Source organism: Pteropus vampyrus, unplaced genomic scaffold (genome assembly GCF_000151845.1).
Source record: "Pteropus vampyrus isolate Shadow unplaced genomic scaffold, Pvam_2.0 Scaffold35, whole genome shotgun sequence".
NCBI classification, from domain to species: domain Eukaryota; kingdom Metazoa; phylum Chordata; class Mammalia; order Chiroptera; family Pteropodidae; genus Pteropus; species Pteropus vampyrus.
The window spans coordinates 2,158,297-2,177,704 of record NW_011888816.1 but is presented as its reverse complement, the minus strand read 5'-3'; the positions used below and the strand labels follow the sequence as shown (position 1 = coordinate 2,177,704).

Sequence of the window (19,408 nt, the reverse complement as noted above, 5' to 3'; positions counted from 1 at the left end):
TTACTATTACAGCCATTTAACAATGAGCCAAAGAAACCAAAATCTAATTTAAAGGAGACTGTAAGTAACTTGGCTTATAGTTGAACCCTCTAAATTAAATAATGCAATAACAATAACAATGTAGTACTGTCTCTGTCTTTGGTGAATGTGACGTGTTTACTTCAAAAGTAAAAACAAAAATCTCTCTTGCAACTCCTTACAGTGTCTCTGTGGGGGCACGTCACACTGCCTCCAGTCACCCCCTGCAAAGGGGTGATGATGAGCGCACAGAGCACTATAGGTGTGAAGGCAGGCCAGCGGTGAACTTTCACCCCCAACAGTTGCTGCTGCCCCCCAGCATCCCCTCCCAGGCTCCACTCAACTCTAGCACTCTGGTGTAAACAGACTATTTTTGTCTTAAGAAGTAAAAAACTGCTTCTCACTGTGTTTTCAAAATACATTTCTATATTCCTGTATTGTTTCCATCCTTCTTTAATATAAAAATGTATATATGTAGCAAAACACAGTAAATGTATATACTATTCCCAGCCAGTGAGATACATACATATATAAATATATCAATAGCTTAATCTTCTTATGTACATGCCTGCTACATATTTACTTGAAATCTACTCATTATTCTTATAAGGATGATAAATAATTTTAGAAGACAGATTGTATCTGACTATCTATTTGTATATAGAAGATATTCTATCATCATGATCTGAAAGAATAACATCATTAAAGACCTAATATAAGATGTGCCATATCCCATCAATCAAAATACGATAATCACCTGACAGACATTTTGAGACAGATCTTTAACCTAAACTAAGTAACATCCTTGAGGACAGTTAATACAGAAGAAATTCTTGGCTCCTTTAACTCCTCTTTCTAAAGAAAATCTTTCATTAGGTTATTTGCATGACTATTATCAATTAGGAATCAACAGGAGAAGCCAGAGTCGGAGGGCATGAAGGGATCTTAGCTCACACAGCAAACTAGAACCGGGATGCCCACTGAGATGCACAGCAACGACTAAAACACACAGACGGCCAATTTCTAGTTCCCCGCGGTGTCTGCTGTTTGATGGAATGAGGGACAGTCCTGAAAGCGCACAGCTCACAGCACCACCTAAGTCCCCAAATCATGTTTACAATGACACACGTTGCTATGTACTTAATGAAGGCTTCCTATCAAAATACAACATTATGGCAAACTAAATTATAATGACTGCATGTAAAATGAAAATCGAGTTAAACCTAAGATAATGGAGAGCTCCTCATGAAACCCCAGGCAGCTCTCAAGGTGCTGGTGGGGGTCACACTGAGCAGGATGCAGTCTCTCTTTCCCGTCAGCTTCAGGAGGCTGCTCAGGGGGTGGCTCCCATAAAACTTAAAGGTGAAAATAAGCCTTTCCACTTATTTCTATGGTTCTAGGAATTAACTTAATGAAAATCTAGGACTTTAAATTACTCTAAGTTTTATTAGTTCTAAAATTTGCACTCTGAAAATAGTTCACAGTTTATAATTATGCATACTCTTCAACCAAATATTATGATATAAAGTTAAAATGATGCAAAAATACAAGAAAGCATTTTAGGGATTACATTTTCAAAGACATAAAGGGAAAAAATAATGCAGAATTTTAAAATCCAGCCTTGACAAGTTAAATATGATTCTTATCTCAGATGGTATAAAAAAAATTTTTAATGACCATAATTGAGATGATTTTATTATTTTTATATTTAATACAAAAAAAAAGAAAAGAGAGAGGGAGAAATAGAGGAAGAAGGAAGGAAGGGAGGGAAGAAGAAAGGAAAGAAGGGAGGGATTAATCCTATTTACAAAAGCTTCATCCTGCCAGCAAGAAAGTTATTTTTCTTATGTCTCAGGACACCAGACTGGCTCCCTATAGAGCCAAGAGAAATACATTTACATATTTTCTTCAAAGTTTCATTCAGCTGAAAATTTCTCTCTGTGAAGCAGTTGGGAGCATTTGGAAAACTGCTGCTCCAGAATCCCTTGTGATGAAAGAGCAAACTCTTCTCTGTCCCAGTCACACCAAAGAGGATGCAGCGGTGCAGAAACCAACAGGCTGAAGCAGTGATGGTCTGCTTCCACATGGTGGTCCGATCAACGTGGATGGACAGCGTAAATGAGACTTGCACATTAACAGCCAGGGCGGTGCCTCAGTCTGCTTTGCATTTCATTTGATGCAGTACCCGGCTGTGTCTGAAAACACGCCTTTGCACTAAGAGATTAAGGAAGATTTGAAATCTTCCAGATGGCACCAAACAACGGCTTTAATACAGAATGTGGAACTCCTGGTAATAAATGGTGACAGAAAGACCTCCGCCCTGTTCTTATTCATGACACCACATTAAAAACAACAAAGAAAACAAGAAACATATAAAGAAACCCCCGTCTTTGATGAAAGTAAGAGAAAACAAACTATAAAACCAAATCGCAAACTATGAAAAGAGACCTTAAAAATCAGGCCAGCATAAGCTAAGAGCACTCATGCTTCTGCAAACCTGGGTCAAGCAGGCAGTGGAAGGGTTTTCATGAACACTGAGGGGTGGGAAACCACTGTCCCACTGCTCAGAATGCAGGCAAAGAGGATGCATGGCAGACCCCTGAAGTGCGTCTGCTCCCTCCTGTCACCACAGCCAAACAAGAGACGAGGCTGGAGTGGGGAAAGTGCAGGCCTGTCATCTTGGAAGAAAGAGCTGCCTGCTAGAACCCGGGGTTGAAGGGCAAGCAGCTCTGGAGCTCTGGGTCTCAGCTGGCCAAAGACAAACCTAAAGACCAAACGCAACAAAAATGCCTGAAAGAACAGGGCTCCACGGAGGATCTATCTCCACAGGGCCGAGGAAGACTCAAAGAGAGGGCACAGCCAGGCAAAATCCAAGCTCCTGACCACATTCCCCAACAACCCCCACTCTCTAACACACACACTTCCTGCCAAAAACAGTTCGTAAGGGGGAAAAAAAAAAAAACAGAAATAACCACTAAGAAATTGGTATAGAACAATGGAAAAATACTACAAAGGAAAAAAGGAAAATCATAAACAAAAGGCAATCACCTCAACTGATACAGAAAAGCATTTGACAAAATTCAATACCTTTTCATAATAAAAACACTCAACAAACTAGGAATATAATAAAATATCTCAACATAATAAAATCCATCTATGAAAAGCCCATAGCAAACACCATATTGAATGGGGAAAGACTGAAAGCTTTTCCTAAGATTAAGACAAAGATGTCGCTTTCACCGTTTCTAGTCAACATAATATTGGAAGTTCTAACCTGAGTGATTTAGCAAAAAAGAGAAATAATGGCAACCAAATTGGAAAGAAGTAAAATCTCAGTTCATAGATAATATCATCTTACATCTAGAAAACCCTAAATTTTCCACAAAAATATTGTCAGAGCTAATAAATGAATTCAGCAAAGTAGCAGGATACAAAGTTGACACACAAAAATCAGTTGCATTTCTATACACTAACAATGAATTATCTTAAAAGGTAATTATAAAAACAATTTCGTTTATAACACCACCATAAAGAATAAAATCCTTAGGAATTAATTAAGGAGGTAGAAGACTTGTACAATGAAAACTACAAAACAATGCTAAAAGAAATTACAGAAGACATAAACAAATGGAAACACATTCTGTATTCATGGGACTTAATATCATTCATAAGATTGTTACCCAAAGCAATCTATAGATTCAATGCAATCCTTATCAAAATCCCAATGACATCTTTGCAGAAATAAAAAAAAAAAATCCAACCTAAAATTCATATGAAACTTCATGAGACCTCAAATAGCCAAAACAATCTTGAAAAAGAACAAAACTTCCTGATTTCAAAATTTATCCAAAAGCCACCATAATCAAAACAGTGTGGTACTGGCATACAGACAGACATACAGACCAATGGAATAGAATAGAAAGCCCATGGAATGGAATAGAAAACAAACCCTCGCATGTATGGCCAAATGATTTTTGACAAGGGTGCCAAGGCCATTCAATGGAGAAAGGACAGTCTTTTCAACAAATGGTGTTTGAAAACCTGGATGTCCACATGCAAAACAATGACACTGGACCCTTACCTAACATCATATATAAAAATTAACTCAATATGGATCAAAGACCTAAACATAAGACACCAAAATATGAAACTCCTAGAAGAAACACAGAGGGAAGCTTCATGACATTGGATTTGCAATGATTTCTTGGATATAACACCAAAGGCACAGGCAAAAAAGCCAAAAATAGATAAGCTGGACTTCGTGACAATTTAAACTTTCTGTGCATCGAAAGACAATATCAATGAAGTAAAAAGGCAACCCACATAATGGGAGAAAATATTTACAAATCATATATGTGATAAGAAATTAATATCCAGAATATATAGATTATTCCTAAAAGTCGACAAAAATAACAACCTGATTCAAAAAATAGGCGAAAGACTTGAACAGACATTTCTCCAAAGATACATGAATGGTGAATAAGTACATCAAAAGATGCTCAACACCATGAAGAACGGGAAAATGCAAATCGAAACTAGAATGAGATACTATCTCATACTCATTAGGATGGCTACTATCAAAATATCAGAAAATAACAAGTGTTGGCAAGGACGTGGAGAAACTGGAAAGCTTGTGCACTGTTGGTGCAAATGTAAAATAGTATAAGCCACTGTGGAAAAGAGTAAGGTGGTACCTGAAAAAATTAAAAATAGAATTATTGCATGACCCAGCAATTCCGCTTCTGGATATATACCCAAAAGAATTGAAAGCAGAGTCTCAAAGAGACATCTGTACATCTATGTTCACGGCAGCATTATTCTCAACAGCCAAATGTTGGAGGCAATCCAAGTGTTCAAAAATGGATAAGCAAAATGTGGTATATACATACAATAAAATCTTTATCAGTCTTAAAAAGGAAGGAATATCTGACAAATGCTACAACACAGATAAACCTGGAGGATATTATGTGACGTGAAATAAGCCAGTCACGAGGAGAGAAATACAATTATGATTCCACTTATTTGAAATATCCAGAGTAATCAAAATCATATAGACAGAAAGTAGAATGGTGGTTGCCAGAGCTGGGACGAGAAGAGAAGGTAGATAATTGTTTAATGAATACAGAATTTCAGTTGTGCAAGATGAAAAGAGTTATAGAGATGGGTGGTGATGATGGATGTACAACACTACGGATGTATTTAATACCACTGAACTGTACAATTTAAAATATTAAAGATGGTAAATTTTATGTTACGTTTACCACAAAAAAAGAGACAGATAGGCAGACTTAAGGGATATAACAACCAAACAAAATGGGTGATCTATGATTAGATCATGGTTTAAACAAACCAGCTCTAAAATATATTTGGTGACAATAGGGAAAATCTGAATATGGTTCTTAGGCATATATCCAGGGTGAAGACTGGAGAGTGATATTACACTGACTATTAAAAGAAAACCAGACTAGGGAACACAGAAGTTTATAAACTTCAAGTGGATTTTATGTAGCAAAAATGCTCTGAGGCCTTGCCACTATCTGGGTTTCAGGCAAAACACATTCAGGAATTACACATTGTAGTAAACACTTTCATTCTGCAAGTTAGTATTCTCATTCAACAGGAATTACACAAAATCAAAAATTTGCAAACTGCTGATTTGTATTCAGGTATTGTATCATTCTGTGATCTTCCTAAGCCTTTCCATTTCTGCACGTGCTCATAGCTAGTGAGATGAGAGGAGATGGAAGAGTGCTTGAGGGAAAACCAGGTCTCCCGTTTTTACCCCAGACTGTCACTGCAGGACAATGTTTGGGCATAAAGTAAACTTCGCTTATTTTAACTGAGTAATATTTATATATGTTCACACTGAATTTTACACCAACTTAATGCTGTGAGACTATAAGTAATAACTAGCTAACCACACAGAACATACGTATTGATCTAAAGTACAACATAATGAAGTTCTAAAGGCAAATGATATGTTTGTGAAAAAGTTATTATAAAGTTATATAAGCGTTTCAGTAAAAGGAAAAAAACAAAGCCTCTGTAATTTGTTACTTACGTCTACTAAGAAAAACTAATTGCATTGGAATGTGTACTCCTGAAGTTGGTTGGCATAGTGACTTACGTAATGATTTTCCCGGATACAACTTTGCCTGGGGGTAACCAGGAATCATTTTTTCATCTCTGGCTCTAAGATTTTCAAGTTCATGTTTGATAATGAATTGACATTCTGCCATTGTAAGGAAATCATCATTGTTATCTAAAATAAAACAAAAATTTCCAGTTATGTTCTCGGAAATAGCCAAAATAAAATTAATAATATTTAAATAACCCTGGATTATGAAAATAATGATGTAAGCAATAAATAATTAACATAAGGAGTAAGCAAAGTATAAAACTGGTAAATTTAACAGAATGTAAAGCTCCTTATTTGTTTTATAAGAATAAAAATATGCTGTTATGCCTTCGCTTAACATAATTCTTCAATCGCTATACTAATTATTATATAACATGGTACAAAAATCAAAACGGCAGACACTTGCTTGATCTCATTTAATACCAATGACCAGAAGGCAGTAGGCTCTTTAATTTTGACAATAATTTTAACTATGGATGGAACTGAAGTTTGCCATGTGGAAATTCCCCTTCAAACTCTCAATCCTAGGCCACTCCTTTCCAGAGTTAAATATCCCTCCCATAAATGAGGGAGAAGAAAGTTCAAAAAGAAAATTGTGTTGTTTTTTGACAGGTGAATCCTCCTAAATGAGCTGAATTTCACCTTGATCATTTATTTAGTAAACTATAAAAATCCAGAGGGAGTGAATCTGAAGAAATCTTATCGCATCTTCTAACTCCGGGAGCCCCGGAAAGGACCAGTTTGAATCTGAAGCCAAACTCCCGCTCTGACAGCACAGCCACCTGGCTTTCTCAGTCCTTTCCAGAATCCATTCTCTTCTGGAAGCCCCTTGGAGGCCAGAACTGAACCAGCTACCTAGAAGGAAATGGGGATTCTAGGATGCTGAAAGAATGCTGTTTAAGACTTTTCTTTATCGAGACAGAGAATATTCACCATTCTAAGAGCTAGAATAGAATAATATAAATAACTTACATGTGTTATCCTAATTCGTATTCGCTATCCCAGAAGCGTAAGTCAGGCCCACAAGCCAAATCTGGTCCAATATCTGGTTTTGTAAGTAAAATTTTAGTTGAACAAGCTTCCCCCATTCATTTCTTAAGGTCTAAGGTTGCTTTTGCTTTACGATGCCAGCGTTAAATAATCATGAGAGATCATATGGCCCACACAGCCTAATATATTACTATCTGGCCCCTTTACTGGAAAACTTTGCTGACCCTTGATCTAGACATCAAACACTTATTTTTGATCAACTGATTCTGACAGAAACAATCCTGGGACTCACCATCAAAACCTTTGAAGTTCTTTCTGGTTCCGTACGTGAAGGCTCTCATGGTGCTGTCACTGCACTCCTTCACCAATCCCACTGCTTCTGCCCCCAGCAACAATCTAATGTTGGAGGCACCAACGAGATATAAGTTCTGATTCTCTAGTGTTTCTTTCTCATATTTATTTAACAACGGTCTAAACAACAGCTGGGCACCTTCAAAAAGACAAGGGAGAGACGAGTAAAAGCTTCGAAAATGAAAACATAATATTATGTTTCTAGTTTGGCAGAAGGAAAATAAATTATATAAGCAAGTTAAATTCATCTTCCAAATAAATAAGAAATACCAGTAGGTTGGGGATGGCAGTTCTCTAGGCTTTTGAAATAAATGCCAAAACTGAGAAATGCAATAAGTGACTCACGAGTTACTCAAATTAGAAGTAGGTATGAAAAAATAATCCAGTATTTATTAGCTCTAGGTACAAAATTGCACTAAGTAAAACTATAGAGCAAAAGAATATAATTTCCTAATATAAAAATAAAAAAAACAAAATTTAAGAAAATTAATTTGAAACAAAATATCCCAGTAAAAACATCACAAATTTAACACAATTACATTAGACTATAATAAATTTTGTGAATGTAAAATATTAAATCAAGAGCAAATATAATTTTTCAATGATTCTCTCCATGAATATCTACTTTCGATTAGGTTTAATATTTTTCTTAAATAGATCCCAAAACCTTAGAGCAGATGTAATTTGATATTACACGTGTAATTATTACATAAAAGATTTTAGAGAAAAAGAACTTATTTCTAAATTTTTATTTCTACCTACATCAAACTTTTTAAGGTATATATCTTTTTTCTTTACTATTCACCCACCAGAGAGCATAGAGATGAATTATGAAAATATTAATTGGGTGGTAACAGGATAATGAGCAGAATTTATATTTCACTTACCAACAGGTTAATATATTAAAATTAATGTATTGCGGCACTGTAATTTAAGTAATTTATAATAAACATTAAAGGCTTTAATAAAAAGTCAGTAAAAGATATATTCGATTTACAGAAAATACAAATGATTCTTAAATATAAAATCCTTCACCTCATTCATATTAAGATAAATGCAAAAATGATGCCAATGTTATCTTTCACTTTCCACGCTGCAAAGATCAAAAGTTTGGCAACAAACAGGCTGGTGAGTGCAGTAGTAGTGGAAGTGTCCCACTCCGCCCAGATCTCCCTTTAAGAGAATACGCTGTAAGGAGCAGAACTGACAGCCTCCTGCTGCCGCCTCTGGATGAAGTGCCCTCGCTCCGAGGCCATCCTCCCCTAGCTGCTCCCACTTGCTGCTGAGCATGCAGGGGACCTGGAATAAGGCCACTACTGCTCAGCATGGGTTTTTTTCAAAGGGCAACATTCAGCCTGGCTAATACTGTGCTGTTGTCCGAGGATCTTCCTTCTCTTGCTACTTTCACAAGTGCCAGACCTGCAGCAAAGTCCGAGGCTCTCTATGCCTACCGCTCCCTCCTCCTTTACCTTCCTACAGATGTTGCCCTCAATAAACCCGTGTATAAATCTCATCTCGGCATCTCTTGCTTGGCAAATCTAACCTGACACAGTGAGTGTGTGGGGAAAGGCACTCTTGGACATTCCTAGGGGAGTATAAATCGGTATAACCTTCAGGGAGAACCATTTGTCAGTATCTTGTTTTGAAAAAGAGCAGTGGACACCTCCCACAATTTACCTTCCTCAGAGGCAATGGCTATCAAATTGTCCCATGATTCCTTCGTTATTTACTTTCATGTCCCCAACCAACTTCTTAAAAAGCTTTTCCTCTCTTCTTTTAAGCCTTAGCAGGTGAAGATTTGGCTCTTTTCTCCCCGCTTTCACCATTTCCATCCACCACTCCCACCATCCCATTCTCACTACACAGTTAGATCATCCTTCTCATTTTTCATGTCATCAATAGTATTTTCATTATTTTGACATGTTATTTCGAGTTGAGCCTTACAGTTATGCTATGATTTTCCTTTCCTACAACTTTCCATTTCCCCCCAAATTATTAACTGTCTTGTTTTATCATTTGCTTAATCATTTGCACTTATCAATAATTCAGTCCCCCAACCTCTCTGCCAACTGTTTAAGTTTTCCCTTGATAACTGACATGAGAGATACCCTATCAACATCATCTTCTTGAAGAAATCTCTTCACTCTGCCTTCACACCTTGTTGGCAGCTGAGTTCAGAGTTTTAGACTGAAACCATTTTCCTTCAGAAATGAAGATATTATACCCTCGCCTTCTAGCTCCCAATGTTTCTGTTAAGAAGGCCGATCATTTATATTTGACCTATTTTCTTTTTTCTGGAAGTTTGCAGTATCTTCTCTATCCCCAGGGTTCTGAAACTTTCCACTGATATGTCATTTTCATCCACAGTGCTGGACACTGGGTGGGCCCTTTCAATCTGGAAAAGCATGGCCCTGGCCTTTCAGTTTTCGTTGATGATTTCTTACTCTCCTTTATCCTTCCCCTTCCTAGAACTCCTTTTATTCAGATGTGCACCTCCTGGACTAATCCTCTAATTTCCTTATATTTTTCTTTCATATTTTCCAATTCTTTACCTTTTGCTCTACTTTCTGGGAGGTTTTTGTCAAAACTATTTTCTAACCCCCTTCTTCTGAGTTTTTAAATTCTGCTTTCATATTTTCACTTTATAAGAGCTTTTCTTCTAAATGATTGTTTTATAATATCTTACTCTTGATTTGCAGATGTTCTATCTTCTCATAATTCTGAGAATGGAGCTTTTAATTCTCTTTTGGTTTTCTTCTTATGTATAATTTGCTGCTTTTTCCTGTTTAGTTTTATGTTAGAGATTTTCCTGGGATGTGTGGTAATTTTTTATTGCGTACTCATGTTTAAGAAAGGGGTTCTAACAGGCTAACCAGAAGTTCTGAAGACTTAGAGGGAGCTCATAAAAGATGGCCTTTGATGCAAGGTCGTCTGGTCAGGTCATTTTCCATTAGCAACTCGCATTTTTGCACCACTGTTATTCTGTCAAGTTGATCTGACTCCCCAAAGAAAGATTATTCTGTCTCCCTCCTAGATAATTTGAATGTAGCTGCTAACATTTTAAAAACTAAATTAGGTACGAGATGGAGGACAGAAGTAACAATTTTCAGTTGTTACCCTATTTTCAGTACAGGATTTCTCTTTTCCATCGTCCCATGCCGCAAATCCATGCATCTAAACCTCTCCAGAGAATAAAAAGCAGAGTCTTCTGCTGGGCGGTACAATATGGAAGGGATCTGAGAATCTAACTATTTATTAAATAGATCTCAGCCTATTTTTTTTTCTTGGTACCATTTTTATTTCCAACTCCACAGACCCACAGTGTTCCACACAACAACCAGAAAAGACTGGGAATATACTGGAGCCTCTCACTCTGAGACACTACAAATGTTCTCATAGAACTTTTAAAGGGACTCCGATCAAGTGAAACACCTCAGATTTCAGCAAGCAGGTAATCTTGTTTTTAAGTTTATTTTTGGTTCAATTATTTGAAAAATTCCACTTTGATTCGAAGTTTGATTTTTAAGAAAATATTTCAGTTTACGGTCAAATCTTTTTTTAAAAAACTATTTAGTTTTGCCTAGTGTTGGGAGACACAGTGAAGTTTTAGGTGTTATTTTGTGTAGTTTTATGAAATGTCTGCTCGTGTGAAATGTCCTCAACCCAGATCTAGACCCCTTTTTGCTAGCCCATCAGGAGACGATTGAAGTTTCGCTTCTTCTGTGGTCATCCACTCTGAAAGCATCACCAAGTACGAGCTCTTCCTTCTCTTTACTTTTACAGCAAGTATATATATATATATACGATTGATTTCTAAGTATCATGCACTGCTTTGTAACAGCTCTTTCATTAGCTTTTATTTTCTGTTACTTCAATTTCCACAAACTGGCATTCAGTCTCCTTACCCAGAGTAACATCTTTGCAGGTAGAGACTGTATTTATCTCTCCCTTAGCACCATAACTGACACACGAAGAACACTCAGTAGATACTTGTTCATTCATCTGACAAATCTTAATTAATTACCTATGATGCACCGAGCATGGTGCTAGGCACAACTTTTATAGCTCTGAACAAAATCACTCATGTTGCTTACAGTGTAATGTTGATTTAAGACCTCAAGTCCCAGATAAATAATAAAGAGCAAAGAAATGGACATTAATTTTATAAATATATCAATGAAAAAACTGTGAAACACATTTGAAAATACACTTTTAGTCACTGAGCATGACTAGGTCCGAATAACATTTATTTAACTCACCTCCATCTTTCTTTTTAGTGATAATTCTGTTTTTCAGCCATTCTTTGGTTTCATCTTTGACATCCTGAGCAAGTTCTATGACTACCAAAGGCGTGAAAGAACTCTCGCAAGTGTCCAAAGCTGATAAGGTCACTTTCATCTTTGACAAATTTTCTGAAAATTAAAATAAAATAAAAAGTAAATATGGGTTATAACGAAAAAGAGACATATTTAGGCTGTATTTGTATATATTTTTATATTACACCTAATTCTGGCTTCAAGGATAAAGTAAAATTTCTCATGATCCAGGTGGGTTCTATGACAGGCTCATAGAACCTGTGGTTCAGGCACACGTGCGAGCCGGCCCTGTACAAAGGCCAGGGGAACACCGTTCTCTCCTGTAAGCAGCTAGAACAGAGCAGGAAAGGGAAGAGCAACAGTGTAAAATGTGCTCTCACACGAGAGGAGTAAGAAAGCATTTATCAAGGATGTGACACCTAAGCAGGATTTAGAAGAATGAATAGGATTTTGCCACATAGACAATGAATGGCATTCTAAGGAGAGGAAATAGCATTCCTCTACAAAATGAGGATGAAAAATAGCCAACAGACTCAGAGAAATACAAATGATTAGGTATGGCTGGAGCATTAACACGGGGGCGGGGGTGGGATGGTAAGGAACTAGGGCCCCTGATTACAAAGTCGCTAATTCAATATGAGCAGGAAATTAACATAATCCGATGTCATGTTTCAGTATGGAGTTGATCTCCCCGCATCAGTTTTCTTTTCCAGATTCCCTACCTTTCCCAGGGATATCATCTTTATCTCTGTAACCAAGATTGAAAAACATGAAGAGTGAACTTGGAGACCCACAAATGGCATCAGTCACTAAGGCCTAATGGCCTCCCCCAAAATGTTTCTCATGTGAATCTCTTTCACCTAGTGATTCTCAACAGGGACTATTTTCATACTTCGGACTTTTTTAATCTAACTTTGTTCCTGATGTAAGTTTTAATGACTCCAAAGGACAAAAGCAAATCAATTCTTGGGAACAATCAAAAAAGAGTGACCGACACAACTTTCTTTTCTTTGGGAGAAATGATGTTGTGGCAAGCGACCAAAGAGACCCACATTGTCTGGCTTGGACCGATAAACTTTCATTTTTCTCTAAGTTTTGTTTGAGGCAACACAGGTATTATAAAGCAACGTTAGATTCAAATTATACAGCAACTATATCAGGAATACTATGAAAGATAAGAGCCAAATCAAAAATCAGCATGCTAGGCTCTATGAAGGAAACCAGGACCTAGTATTTACCACCAAATAGCTAATAATGTAGCCAGGAATTACTCAGAATGAAAGACTGATAGCAGATAGCAGTCAGGGCTATGCGAATTTGGAACACTTAATGTGTAAAAGCTTTTGATCAAGCAAAGGAGAAGCACGTTCTACACAGGGAAATACTGTGTGTAAAATCAGGACAGTGTAGGAGATCTACAAGACCCGCCTGACTAGAGCAGAGTGGCATCATTCTGTAACCTGAGAACACTTTAGGATAATAAATGCCATAGTTGACTTCTGACCCAATAGTCAATAAGGAGTCACTGTCAGTTTCTGAGTCAGAGTGATATGAATCCCATTAGGTAAATTTAGGGGGCAAGAACGTGAATGTTCTTCATGGTATTCTTTCAGCTCCCCGAACTTCTGAAATTTTTCAAACAAAAAGTTGGGGGACAGTGTTAATCTACCAGTAGACTATGAGATTTAGCATCGCCATCTTTTAAATGAAAATTTCAAATACAACAAACATTAACCATGTGCTTACCGGGAGCCAAGCCATGACAGAGTCTGAAGGCACAAAAGTAAGGTCTACGTCTTGCTTTTGAGGAGCTCCCAGCCTACTAGCAGAAGCATTCTAACACATGGCCTACATACATTAGCAATAACCCAGGGTGTAGGGGCAGCCCAAGGAGGGGAACTGACTTTCTGGGGAGGGAGGTTTAGAATCACAGCCTTCAGCTTGGAAAGATACACGGATGGCTCCAAGGTTTCTAACCTGGGGCATGGAAAGAATAACTGTGCATGAACGAACAGCAAAGATGGAAAGAATGGTTAGGTTAAGGGAACAAGAAATTGTTCAGCAGGGCATATGTGAACACGCATCAAAGGTCAAAGTTCTTTAGCATTTATGCACTGCCTAATCTAATAAAAGGCCCACTTTATTCATAATTATCAGGCCATAAAACAATCTTTCTGAGACACTAAAAGCAGGTTTCAGTACCAAACATGTATATGAGCACTGTCTAGAAACTCATAATAAACATTTGCTCATTGATTCATTTTCATTTGAGATACTATCTGCCTCTCATTACTTGAGACACAACCTTAACATGATTTCCAATACATTAAAATGTCACGATATCTACATACAGAGTTCTTACACTTCAACAAAAAATACAAAAAACTGAAATCACAAGTCACATAAGAAGAAATACAAGTGGCCAACACACATCTGAAAAGATGTTCAAAGTTACTAATAAAGAAATGCAAAGTAACAACGAGATACTTTTCTCTTTTCAGATTTGCTGAAGTTGAAAGATGGAGAAAACCCACTTCTGACAGGTATAGAAGAAATAGGGCAATTTCACACATTGTTGACAGATATTGCAATCTGATTCCTTACTTGTGCCATCCATTGGGCCACAGTGTACTTAAAGGCCAGGTTACCTAAGAAGCAGGATCCCCTCTTACACTCCCTCTTCTTCCTGTCCCTGTAACTCTGTGGCCTTCTTCCTGAGCCCTCTGCTCAGTAACACTGCTGGGGGTGCCCTCTCCTTGGCAGATCCCTGCCCCCCTCTGTGTTCAACACACAACAGGGTGCAGGTAAGGCAGACTTTACTCCAGGCCTGCTCTAATCCCAATTCTCCCCATTGGCTGACGGAAAGAAGAAGCCTCAGGGCAGCCTTGGCCTAAACCGAGTTCTGCAATCTACTTTTACCAGAGGGTCTTAACAAGAGCTTGCTTCACCATTATTATGACACTAGACTAGTGCATGAAACCAAAATACCAGATGGGAGAACATGAGGGCTTTAACTGTAAGTACATTAAAGGGCCTCATGGCTCCAGGTGGGGATAATTCCAAATTCTGTTCTTCTTTATCACGTGTTGAACTGCACATAGGGCCAAAGAGAGACCGACAAAGGAACTGGTTTCATGTGCCTTTTACAGTAGCTACTGGAATCCCCTGACTACAATAAGAGGTAAATCTTGACCATGGTGGTTGAGACGCACACATGCAGTGAAACAGACTGCGAGTCCAATCATGATGAGTAGGTGGGGGGTGGTTATGGGCATATTTTGTCAAGGATCGAGAAAATAATTATGGACCCTTTACTCTCTTCCTCAGTTTGGATAAATGAAAAAAAAAATCAATGGAATTATCATAAATTCAAAGGCTAATAAGGAAATGCACAAGGCTGTCCTCAGGAATCAACCTATTTCAGAGTCAGGGAGAAACATGAACCAAAATTACAAAATTACTCTGCCATGAAGCAGAAAAGGAACATATCAGAGAAGAATGAAGGGCCATGCTGGCCAGGCTGGAAGATGAGGGGAACCTCCTCAGGAGGAAAGCTATCATTTTAACTGCCAGGGCTAGAAGGAAGAGGGCCGGGACCCCTACAGAGATAACTCAGAGCCATCCTCTGAAACCTCTGAGAGGCAGTTTATGAGAGCAATTGGGGGATATGCCTTCCTTGTGACGTAGGGCAGCTGTGCGTAAGGCAGATGTGCAAGTGGAAAATCAGCTCTGCACACACCCACCCTCACTGGTTTTTCACCCACATCGATGGTGTAGAGAAGCTGGTGAGGCCATTCCCTGAGGAATATATCTGGGAACCTTGTGGCATCAGGACTCCACAGGAAGTTGTAGGAGAGATGAGACATGACATACTAAAGAGAGGCTGGCCACAGTGGCCCAGGCACAGGGCTGACCGAATGCACCGAAAGAAGGCCACTTCTGTACAGAATCACCCCACTGAGACTCGCCATGGTCTGACTCATACATTGTCTACTGTCATCACTCCTGATACTAAGATTTTGCTTATGGTGGCTGGAATATTGTCTGAAAATCTGGAGCAATACTGAGTCTCACCTCCAAACCCAGGAGTTGGCACCTAGTTGAAACGCTAATGTGTGAGAAAAGGATGAACCTATACGATGAACTATGTATTATACAACAATTTTAAAAGATATGTACGGAGAATTTTTAATGATTCAGGAAAATGTTAAGTGAGGAAAAAAGCAAAATACAAAGTAATATATAATATAATCCCAATTATGGAATATGTACATTTAAATACACAAAAAAACACAAAAAGAATTGAGAAGAATTGCAACAAAATGTTAATAGGGTTGGCGAAATTACATGGGCTTCTCATTTTAATCTTTAAATTTTTCTCAATTTTCCAAGTTTTCTACAATTAAAAAAAAGTTTCACTGGGTTTGTTTTGTTTTGTTTTTAGTGCATACAGCTCCAATTCACCAGGCCTTTTCTAATCCTTTCCATTATTTTAAGATTTTTTAAAAATTCATTCTTTAGCCGCAAGTCTATGATTCTTTCACCAAAAGCTGATCGGAACAGACATGATCTACTTTCCACAGTTAAAATTGTTTATCGTGCTCATAGAAATGGCCCTTAGAAAACATTTAGTTCTTTAGATTACTGTGATTTTAAATTGAAAGTAGCCAGATAATAAAGATTTAATTTTTTTAAACCCCGAGATTATATTTTTTAAACATACAACTCTGCAGGATTTAAGGGACTGTGATACAACTATTTTTGAGTCTGAATAAACCTCACTGTACTTTTTAAATCTTGGACCTCCATATACTGTCTCATCTGTCGAAAGAGGGTTTTACACAAGACAGCGCACACCCAAGCTGGCGCTGTGGAGGCGCCGGGAAAATGAAAGCAGCCTATAGGAGAACCCCATGCCACCCACATTTCTCAGGTGTCCCAGGCGCCGCCTCGGACTTGCATCTATTATTTAAGCTGTACGAAGTGTCCCTGTCAGAAGCCTGGAAACCCAGTCACTCCGATGGGAGAGATAGCATCTTACTCCGTAGACTCGCTCCAGCCACCCTCGTTCTGAGATTCCCTAGCTTTTCCTGCTCCCCGGACTGTCAGGGGAAGCGGTGAGCTGGTCCTTCCAAAAAAAAAAAAATGCCACTTCACTATGCTCCTCCGACTCCTCCACCCCACTCACGACCACTCTCCCCACAGCTCTGAAGCCCCCACCCCCAGACCCTCAATCCTACATCCACCAATCCCAGATTTCGGCCTCGCTACCCTTCTTCCATTCCATTACTCAACGCCTCCACCCCCAGCCTCATATCTCGTCCCCAAACCTCGGCGGCCCCCAGCCTCCGCCTGAGACAGCCACACCCCTCAACACTTTCACTCCTCCCTCCTCCCACATGAACGCCCCCAAACCTCTGCGCCCGTCCTGGTCCCACTTCCCCATTCCCGGGATTGCCAGCACCTCGGGAAGGAAGGGCGGCGGCTGGGAGGAGTCGCTGGAGGCGTCCCGCCGCCGCCGCCGCCGCCGCCCGGCAGCCCGCTGTCAGCCGCGCTCGTAGACCCCGGCTCTGTGCCGCGGAGGGCGAGGGGTTCTGAGGCGCCCTCCCCCACTCACCCGCTGCGGCGGCGCTCCACGTCTTTGGGGGCGGGCCCAAGAGCGGGCGAGACCCGAGGCCGGGCGAGCAGACACTCGAGGCAGGGGGCGGGCCGGGGCCTACGGGGCGGGCGCAGCGGCGCGCTGGGTGTGGCGGGGCCTAGACGCGACGATGCGCAGGCGGGGCGGGGCCACGGTGGGAGGGGCGGGGCCTAGCTCAGTGTCGCACCTAGTTTGGTCGGGGCCTAGCGATGTGTCGCTCCAGGCCCCCGAGGACTGGATCGGTCCCGGAGAAATGAGAGACGGGCCTAGCTAGCTTGTCTCCTGGAGCCGGAGGCGCGACTGGAAGGAGAGGCGGGGCCTTGCTGCGCTGTCACGCCTAGAGCTGGTAGGAGGACCTAGTAGAGCGCCCAGGAGAGAAATTTGCGCCTTCATATTTTCCTCTTTTCCCTCTCTTAAGCTCAGGAATCCAATTTTCTTGACACTTTCAAATATAAGAACAAGTCTCATTCTAGTTGTAACTCACTTTCAGGTGGTGAAAAACCCAAATCCAATTTATTATTAAACTTAACATCTAATAAATTCTTTACAATGGTCTGTAGGATCTCCCAGCCCTGCCACCCCTCATGTCTCAGAAAACCACTTTTACTCTCCCCTTTTCTCCGCACCAGCCACATTAGCTCCCTAGTCTTCCTAGAATTCACCAGATTACAAAGCTCTTTGTTAATTACGGAGACGGTTTACTACCTTCCCTCATAGGAATCGAACGCTATCTTCTCAAGAGGCTCTTTCTGACCACTCTATTCAATACCTGCTCTCCTCCCCACCCTACCCTCTACCTTACCTGCTCTATTTCTTTTCTTCACCACAGTCATCGCCTTCTAACGTTTTATATCGCTATAAAAAAACTCTTAGTGGAATGAAATAAAACAATGAACACTTTCTCCCTCCACACTTCCAGTTCACCCCAGAGGGATGCCTCGAGATCCTGCCCAGCCAGAGAAGCCAGGTCTGCTCCTTGTCCCTTCTCTGTGTCTTCCAGGTTCAAGACAAGAAGGAGACCATGGGGAAGGAGAAGCTGTTTATGGTTCTTTCTAGACCCTTGATGATCTGTTGTGGCAGCTCACAACCTTCCTGACCAGTTCTCCTGTGACTCTCATCTCGTAAGTCCTGAATGGGTATGTCCACAAGTTCTCTCTCTTCTGAAAATTGGGACAAAGTGTTCAGGAGCTTCAGTAGGTTTAGACATTAATTACTCATTAGGCTTTTGTTTTGTAATTGCAGTATTCTTATCTTCTCACCCCGTTACTCCATATAATTTTACCTTCTGATATTTATAAAAATAAAATAAAATTTGAATGAAAATATAAAAAATACCTTTCACACAGACAATCTCATGTCATCGCTATGATTAATTTGTGTTAACTACGACAAATTAATTGTTAGACAACACAAATGGCAGACTTGAGTTAATGGTATGGATTCCTATATCAGTGACCTGTAGCTGTATGACAAACCACTACAGAGAATTAGGGATTCCCTCTTCCACATCTCTCCTTTGGGGGATTTTCTTCATACTCTGTGGCACCCAAGACCCCTTTTCTCAGTTCCACAGGCCAGAAAGATAGGGTTCTCCTGCAGTTCTGTGCAACTGGAGCTGCCCTTTGGGCAGTGTTGAGATTTTGAAAAGACAGAAAACATTAGCAGGGATTCTCTCCATAGTCTTCACAGCAAGGGTCCCTTTTCCCATTTCCTCTATCCAGGGTCTTAGTTATCCCTGTCATTGTACTACAGCAGTGCAGCTCTGTGGCTAGGACGGGTCTCAAGACAGAGAAGGGAGAAGAAAAAAAGATTTCATCACCTTCTGCAGCTTCCACAGCCTTTTCTCACATCTTGTCAAGGTTTTAGCAGCAACCAGTGGGGGACACAGGCTGCAATGGACTTACTCCATTTTGGCTAGAACTGGAACTTATCAATCTGATAGATGAAAACAATGTT

General features: G+C 39.7%; 1 protein-coding gene across 3 annotated transcripts in view; it reads right to left on the bottom strand.

Annotated features, from left to right (window-relative positions):
• ANO10 (anoctamin 10) overlaps window positions 1-17,574 on the bottom strand; it is a 193,500-nt gene extending 175,926 nt beyond the window's left edge. Inside the window, exons 1-4 of one of the 3 annotated variants that reach the window (XM_011357368.2) lie at window positions 17,432-17,574; window positions 11,758-11,910; window positions 7,440-7,637; window positions 6,146-6,280 (exon numbers count right to left, since the gene is read on the bottom strand). In XM_011357368.2, coding sequence (XP_011355670.1) covers window positions 6,146-6,280; window positions 7,440-7,637; window positions 11,758-11,896 — 472 coding nt within the window. In that variant the 5' untranslated portion in view covers window positions 11,897-11,910; window positions 17,432-17,574. The other 2 variants (XM_011357369.2, XM_011357367.2) reach the window with 2 other exon arrangements.
• Between the last annotated feature and the right edge of the window lie 1,834 nt (window positions 17,575-19,408).